The 8,286-nt window shown below is 60.8% G+C and overlaps 1 protein-coding gene across 1 annotated transcript in view; it reads right to left on the bottom strand.

The window, feature by feature from the left end:
* The window catches only part of GET4 (guided entry of tail-anchored proteins factor 4), a 15,365-nt gene that overhangs the window by 5,808 nt on the left and 1,271 nt on the right, over window positions 1–8,286 (bottom strand). Inside the window, exons 2-7 of the mRNA XM_007467069.1 lie at window positions 4,665–4,743; window positions 4,324–4,405; window positions 3,764–3,913; window positions 1,689–1,827; window positions 285–425; window positions 11–86 (exon numbers count right to left, since the gene is read on the bottom strand). Coding sequence (XP_007467131.1) covers window positions 11–86; window positions 285–425; window positions 1,689–1,827; window positions 3,764–3,913; window positions 4,324–4,405; window positions 4,665–4,743 — 667 coding nt within the window. The remainder of the gene's footprint in view (window positions 1–10; window positions 87–284; window positions 426–1,688; window positions 1,828–3,763; window positions 3,914–4,323; window positions 4,406–4,664; window positions 4,744–8,286) is intronic.

The raw sequence follows: 8,286 nt of genomic DNA, 5'->3' as shown, positions 1-8,286 counted from the left end.
CGCCCCTCACCTCGTTGTACATGGGGTCCCGCCGGAGGGATGGCTGGTACTGCTCACACAGCACCGTGAACACCGTCAGCTTCCCCCTGGAACAGGACAGAGCGCAGCACAGCCGATGCCCACATGAGACCAAGGACGTGGACAGAAACCGCACGACTCCACCCCCACAGCGCGTGCTCACCCACCCATCTCTGCGTGCTTCCACGCACACGTGTGCGCCCCTCCACACAAGCACGTGCACACGCCTCACCCACAGGCCTCTACACACCCACACGCACGCTCACCCATCGACGGCCAGCAGCAGAAACCAGATGAAGTTGAGCAGAGGCTGCACGAAGGGAGGGCCGCTCTCGATGGACGGATGTTTCCGTGTGTACGTCGTGAACACCACTGATGCGCTGCTTTTGTTTTTTAAACAGAGAAACCTGGAAATAACATCCCAGTGAGTGGGGCACACCTGACCGGAGGAAGAAACAGGTTTCTACAAGAGCCTTCCCAGAGGGCCCCATGTGCCCCCGTGCAACACACCGAGGGCACCAGCCAGGCCCCTCACGTGGACCAGCCACCGCAGGGAGTCCCAAGGTTTACGGCCGGGGAGAACTAACTTGAGAAGGTGACGTGTTCAAGGTCAGCAGATCCAGGAGACGGCAGGGCTCCCTGAACCTGTCCCACACCTCTCTGCCCCTGCCCGCGAGAGCACGGTGGCCCAGAGGCTGCCCCGGCTCCTCTTTCCGCCCCGTGGAGGGCGTGTCCACGGCCGGACTTTACCGTGGTGCATGCCCTCGACAGAGACGGATGGACGAGAAAGGGCTCACGCCAGAGGGAAACATTGGCACCACACGCCAAAGCCAGGGCCAGCAAGTTCTGGATTTTAAACAGGTTTCGTTTTCAAAGTCGCAGATTCAGCAACAAGTGGTGACATGTCGGAGCCCGGAAGCTCCCCGTCCACCCCAACTCATGGGACACACCCCATCCCAAGGCCCAGCCACCAGATCTGAGTGCTTTCCTGGGAGGGAGTAATCTCATCGACAGACACGTGGTGGGACAAACACATGGTCCAGTGGGAAGGGAGGTCAGGCCCCAGGTCATCCAACGTGTGCTCTCGGCTGTGTGAGCCCAACAGGACGCTCACGCCGCTAGCGACTCTGCTGTGTTTCAGTATTTTCAAAATAAATTGTAGAGAGAAAACCAAAGAGGCGGGGACAGAGGGGCAGAGACGTGGAGCTGAGGTGCCGAGTGGGCGGGCAACTCCCCCATCACCGTGTCTGGACGCACAAAACACCTGGGAAGGCAAACGGCCTTTGAACAAAGGCTGTGATGCACGCGCATGTCACATCCCAGGAGGCTGAAAGTTTGGTAAATGTACGTGTCCTAAAAGAAAATAGTTACACAACACTAACCACCGCCCCCAAACGTGATAGATAATGGGGAAAACAGAAAATCAATGGCAACAAAACGCTAATCTAAAGCACAGAAAGTATTTCTACTGCCAATGGAAACGTTACAAGTCGGCCTAGGGGAGCTGAGGGTGCCCGGAGGTCAGCAGCAGGGGTCACACTGGGGGACGTGAGCTGCGTGTGGGACACTGAGTGACTTCAGGCCTGTCCTCATGCGACGCTCAACCAGAGGCCAGCCCTGGGCCCCAGGAGGCCACAGACGCGAGGGCCGGACAGCAAGCGGGTACCTACTGGAGGACAGCCTGGGCCACGAACATGTCCACTTCGCTGCGGAAGCCGCGGGCCGTGGAGTACTCCACCAGCATGTTGGCACAGCCCTCCCCGTCGCTGGAGTGCAGGAAGTGGTACCGGGACTCGCAGTAGTTCTGTTCTGCGGAGGCGGGCAAGGAGGCAGCTGTGAGTGCCCCCTCCTCCCCGCTGCCGCGCAGGCAGGGAGGATGGCGGTCCTACGTCATCGCTGCGCTGACTTCCACCTGGGCTGTGTCCCCAGCAGAGGCCAGACTGTCTCCACTCGAGTCGGGGTCACCTGGGAGCTGGGCAGGAAGGCGGCATCAAGCCCTGGGGCAGAACCCGCATCCCGCCAGCGTGGCGTGTGCACGACGGAGCCCAGCGGCCCTCTTGGCCCCGAGTCTGCCGTTCTGACGAGGGACCAGGACGGGGCTGGACGCCAGCTCTCCAGGGACGGTGCTTCCTCTGATGCTCCGCTGTTCTGAGCCTTTGACTCTAAACCGGCTACTGAGCTCTAAGTGGGTTCTAATGGTCTGTTTTCTTAAAAAGCGACCAAACTCCCAACCTCTCCAGTTTCACCTGGACACACACACCCGCTCCTCCCCCTTGGATCCACCCTCCACGCCACAGCTCTCACCCAGAGCAACTCGAGCCCTACTCCAGACGCAGGGAAAGGTCTGGAGCCGGCGTCAGCCGTCACAGCTGGGGGTGCTTCTGGCACCTAGCTGTGGAGCCCAGGGATGCCGCTCGGCACCCTGCAGCACGGGAAGGACGCCCGGGGTTAGCGGTGCTAAGGCAGAGACCCAGCTCCAGGGCACACGCCGCACTGGCTCCCTCTCCTTCCGGACAGAGGGCACGCCTCCCAGGCTGGGCCTTCTCCCACCTCCCACCTGGGCACCCCCCCCGATCACCACTGCCCCCCAGCGTCAGCTCCCAGCACTGCAGGGTGACTTCAGAGAAGAGCCTGCTCTGTGTGGCTGTGTTTTGTTGATCTCCTCTCCCTCCAACCCCAAGAGCCACCTTTTGGTTTTAGAGCCTCCACGTAAGAAGAGAAATCCGGCAGGTCACTAGGCGCCCTCAAGCCCCGGAGAGGTGCCTGCGCGAGACCCCAGCGGAGCGGGGACACCGAGAGCAGGCAGGTCTCCCACGGCGCCCTGCACAGCATGGCGGGCCCCGGGCCACACCACACGCCTGCCTGGAGGCCGCCCACCGCCGGGGCCCTGCAGACGCCCCTCAGCACGGCCTCCCACAGGCGCGGGGGCCCGCTGGCCTCACTCGCCATCCGTTCCTGAGCAGGTGGCCCGCTCGGCCAACGAGGCAGTGTGGAGGGCGGCCGTTGGCTGAACGGACCCGTCGACAGAGCCCCAGCACGAGCGTCCAGAGGTCTAGACGACAGAGCATCTAGCCCTTCCAAATTCCCACAGCCTCAGACAGACGAGGTCGGGCCCGCTCGCGCGATCCCAAGACACCTGCCCAAGGTCACCGTCCCTCCGCCTGACCCCACCCAGATGACGGCCTGTGAGGACGAGGCACAGAGCCGACCTGGCTGGTGGGGCCCAGACCCCTCGACCACCACGTGGATGAGCTGCGCACACGGCCGCCACGCGAGGCCCCAGGTGGCACAGCCCCCTCACACCCGCCCAAGAGCGACTCAGGCCGCTCGCCTTCCTCTGCCTGAGCCTGGGACGTGACCCCCTCTTGTGGACTGAACAGCCCCCGCAAATGCTCACTTAGAAGACAAGAGAAGTGCTGGCAGAACACCGGCGGGGGAAGGACCAGGGAAATTCGTCCTGGAAGGAGGCCCCAGCGCGGGGGAGCTGGTGGCCGGCAGGGGACCGGAAGCTCCATAAAAGGGAACGCCCCGCCCACCCGAGCGCAGCAGGTGCTCACACTCAGCCGAGCAGCGGCGGCTTGGGACTCCGAGGGCCACCTCCCCCCCAACCCCCGCCAGCAGCGCAGATGATTGTAATTGATCCGAACGGACGCAGCCGCCCCAGCAGCCGCCCCGAGAACATCAGAAGGGCCGCCTGTTCCCTGGCCCACCTTCCCGCAGGGGCCCCCGCCCACCCACGGCCTACCTTTCCACAGGGTGCGGGCCAGCAGCTGGTGGAGCCGGGGGTGGCCCAGCTTCCCGGACCCCCCACTGGACCACTTCAGGGCTCGAGACACAAATGCCACTCGCTCCGGGGAGTTGGGATCCATCAGGCTGAACAGCTTGGCCAGACTTTCTGCAAACAACACCCACACAAGCCTGACCCAGAGGAAGCCGCGGCTGCTGCTGCTCTGTGTTGTGCGTCTCACAGAAATTAATTAAAAACAACTGTTTCAAGTTGAAAGAAAGCGGAGAAGCAGCAGGCACACCGGGGGGGTCCTGGGGCCACCCCAACCGTCCTCACCGTGACACCTCCCCACAGCTGAGCCTGTGTCCGGGAGCAGAAGGGAAGGGGGCCGCCCCAGTGGGGATCCGCACGCGCCTCTGCGGCCGGGCAGCTCGCAGAAGGGCTCGCCCAACGGGGCAGGGGCTCCAGACCACGTGGCACCCACCACGCGCCAGGGAGGCTGGGTGCGTCTGGGGGGGTGGGGGCGGGGGGAACGGCGTGGTGATGTGGCAACGGCACGCGTGTCCACTCCATCTCACCCAGCAGCTCCTCGACCACCTCGACCTCCGCCTTCTCCAGCGACTCCAGGACCAGCATGGACAAATCAGCTGCACTGTTTTGCTATAAAACATAAAAAGGAACTGTCAGTGGGACGCGAGGCTCTGGCCCGTTTTCAGAAGACGGTGAGGCTGGGCAGTGGCTCTGGTTTCCAGTTAGAAACCAGCGACCGACTGCACCTAAGAGGCGGTTCTCAGCACCAAGGCCACTAGCCCTCAGGCCCCACACTGGTGCTGGGACACAGGGGTGCTCAGCCCAGGCTGCCCACCAGGCCTCTCCCTGGACACCCCATGCCAACCCTGGCCCCGGGCAGACGGCTCACCTGGCCGTGGCTGAAGAACAGCAGGGCTCCTGAGCACATGAGCTCGCGGGCCTCGGCGTGCTTGCTCTGGGCCATGTACCTGCACGGAGAGAAGGGCAGGGCCGGCCAGGTCCGGGATCTCACAGGCCGCCGAAGCACGGCCACCAGACTCACAGGGCTGGTTTTGGAGATGAGATCCCAAAGCTTCGGCATCCGAGTAGGAAGCGAGCACCCGCCCCACATACTCCTCCGCTGAGAACGGAGCAGAGCTGGGCTTCGGGTCCCGAGGCCACCTCCCGGAGCTGCCCCCGACCCCCGTCTGTCCAGGCTCGGCGCTGGGCCCCCACGGCCCAGCCCTCCCACCCACGAGGCGCCCCGCAGCAGCAGCAGCGCCGTCTGATGACAGTGTGCCAGGCACTCTCTCCGCCCAAACAGGCCAGAAGCAGAGCCTCCCTGCAGCTGGGCAGGGGTCTCAGCAGAGGGACCAGCGAGGGGCCGGGCGCCACTTCCAGCTTCAAGCACAGGCCTGGCTGTGGTGAGGGGCAGCGAGAACCGGGCAAGGGCCAAGTGTTGGGGCCAAGGGCCTGCCGGGCCGCCCCCTCTGCTGCCCCCTCCACCCCGACCACTTTCCACCTGGAACGTTTCTCACCAGGGACGGAAGCTGGGAAAAGCCCGCTTCCCGAACTGCAGACGGATGAGAGCCTGACAGGCAACTCGGCACACACGGGACAGAAAGAATGCTCCGTCCACGACAAGTGAGACAGACGTTCAGGGGGGCAGGGCCAGGCCCGAGCTGAGTGCAGGACACCGAGCCCACGGCTGCACGTTCCTCTCAGGGACGATCAGGAAGGAAACCCGCCCAGCCGGTCAGACCTGCGTCCCGGCCCAGACAAGCGGAGTCAGAGACGAGGCCCGCAGGCGCGCGCTGGAGACGTAGACGGAGCGGGAGGAGCCCCGCTGCCCTCTGGCTCGCGGCCCGAGGCTCAGGCCGGGACCAACCACAGAAAAGGACTTTTGTGCACCAGGCTCGGGAGCAGCAGCCTCGTCCCGGTCAGCCCCCTGGGCTGGACCAGGAGGAGAATCCCGCACCCCGAGGGGCAGACCGGGGCACCTGGGGGCGTGGGCACGGAACGGGGGCTTCTGGAAAAATGAGCCCTCGCGCCGCCATCGGCACAGACGTCCGGACGGCGGGCACACCTCCTAGGGGGCAGTCACACAGCCCGGCTCGGCTCTGGGGACACGACAGGGCTCCGGACTCTCTTCCCCAGGCACAGCAAGAGATGAATGCCTAGAAAGTTGGGGAGGGAGCGGAGCCCCGAGAGGCAGACAGGCTGGATTCCTGGGGCGGCTCCCCCAGTGACCAAAGCCGCACAGCCCTGCCCCGCAGGAGGGGGCCTGGAGCTGCCCGCCGCGGGTCCAGGAACGCTGGAAACCCCGCAGCAGTGACAGGCACCCTGAAAGCCGGACGTGCTCTCTGGGCACCGCAGAGCCCTGGGAAGGGCGGATGTGGCTCCCCGATGCCCGAGCCGGAGGGGACGGGGTGCCACCGAGGCCTGGGGGCTCAGAGCACCACCGCCCCTCCCCCACCGCAGCCCCCCACCCCCCCGCGCTGCGTCTGTGCAATCGTTCATTTTGCACTTTTTTTTTTTTTAAAGCAGAGCATAGACACAAGCGTTAACACTAACGACGCAGACGCAGTGTCCACCCCACGCCCCCTCCCGGGCGCTCCATCCTACCCCCAGGTGGTTGAGTACACAGGTTTGAAGTTCCTCTTACAAAAAATTTCTTCATTTGATTTAAGACAGAAAACATCCACAATCGACACTCATCTCAGGAAGGCCCCTGGGCAGCGAGGCCCCTTTCACAGTTAAAAATCCTGGCGGGTGCAGAGGCCCCTCCAGGCCACGGGCCACCCTACAGAGCAGTCGCCAAAGTACCAACAACCCACCAGGCCTGGAAAACGGACCCTCTCCCGTCCCTGCAGAGAGAAGGCTGAAGAGACAAGGGAGCGCCCTGGGCACCCGCACCTTCGAGGAGACGGAGCTCAGCCTCTCTCAGAACCACTGGCTCCTGCCCCGGGCGGCGGCGCCCCCCGCCCCCGTAAGTCCAACGTCCCGGGCTGCCCAGTTCCTCCTCCCCTCCTCAAACTGCTGGGGGACACAGTGTAAGTGAATTAAAATAGCATAGATTGGTGAACTTATCCAGCAGGTGAATGGGCAAACTGTAGTCCACCCATACAACAGAATACCACTCAACAATAGAAATTAACTAATGATACACATAAAGGTGAATCTTGAAATGATCATGCTGAGGGAATTCAAAAAGCCAAATAAAAAGAGGACATACTATACAATTCTACTTACATAAAATTCCAGAAAATGCAAACCCATCTACCATGACAGAGAAATCAGTGGGTACCTGGGGGCAAGTGGTGAAAAATTCACTGTAAAGGCAGATGAGAAAGCTTTTGGGGATGATGGGTATTTTCAGTGCCTCGATTGGTGATAATTTCTTGGGTGTGTACATATGTCAAAACCCATCAAGTTTTACATTTTATATAAACACTTAAAGGCACTTATTTATAGAAAGACATCAAAAGAGCGAAGCTGACTTCTCAGGGCCCCCGTGCAGAGCTCTAAACGAGGGCTGCAAGCGCAGGTCTGAACGTGGACGGTACCCAGCAGAGACAGGGACGACTCCAGGCCTATTCAGCTGGGCCCCCGGACGGCCACAACTGCTACCGTGCCTGAGTCCACCGCATCCCCCAAAGAGGCCCACAGGAGACCACTTACTTCTTAGGAGTTCTGAAGAGGTGTAAGAACCCCTAAAAGATCAAAGAGGAAGCCAAGGCTCAGAGAAGAGATTCAACAAGTTGTCCTGGATCACAGGTCACAGAGCAGAGGGAGAATGCGAACCCAGGTCAAGGCCGGGCTGCTGGACAGCCTGCATCTGTCCCCACGTCACCACAAAGCACACTCTGCGCACAGAGACTGGCCTCTTCAAAGCTAATCAACAATCACGTTCCTGGTACAGCAGCAACTGCAGAACTGGCTCAAAACAAGGAACACCATGTTTATCTTTGGGAAGATCAGTTTTGCTGACTAGACACCGGGGTAGATGCTTTATATAAAAGTCCCCAAGCAAAGCAAAAGCACCACGACAAATCCTGAGCGCTACGAAAGCTCCCCATCACACAGACCTGACTGGCTAAGCTGCCAGGCCGAAAGCTCGACGTTACAGACCTTAGAGCCTACTTACATCTTTGGCTCATCCCGTGAAGAACAATCAACTCACCCCTACCTGGTCCTCTGGCGACAGAGCTCAAACTCGGTCTGAGACACGAAGCGTTACGTCTAAACCCAACTACAACCAAAGCAGAAAGTACTGCCAGAGTTCCCAAAATATTGATTCAACTTGTTATTTAAAGAAAAAATTTAAATCTAGGCCTAAATGGTGTAAGGCAGGCATGAATGCCTTTAGATATCATAGCAAAATATTTGCTGTTCTGCAGCAGTTTAGAAAGAAAAAGCATTCCACAGAACAGATGAAATCCTCTAAAACTATCTTTAAATGCTGACGAGTGTCTCAAATGTTTTCTGGCAAGAAACCTGAAGGCTAACAGGACGTGTGTAATATACAGGAA

The sequence above is a fragment of the Lipotes vexillifer genome, unplaced genomic scaffold (genome assembly GCF_000442215.2).
Source record: "Lipotes vexillifer unplaced genomic scaffold, Lipotes_vexillifer_v1.1 scaffold1701, whole genome shotgun sequence".
In the NCBI taxonomy this organism is placed as follows: domain Eukaryota; kingdom Metazoa; phylum Chordata; class Mammalia; order Artiodactyla; family Lipotidae; genus Lipotes; species Lipotes vexillifer.
Note: the sequence above shows the minus strand (reverse complement) of the source record. Positions and strands in the feature narration are given on the sequence as shown.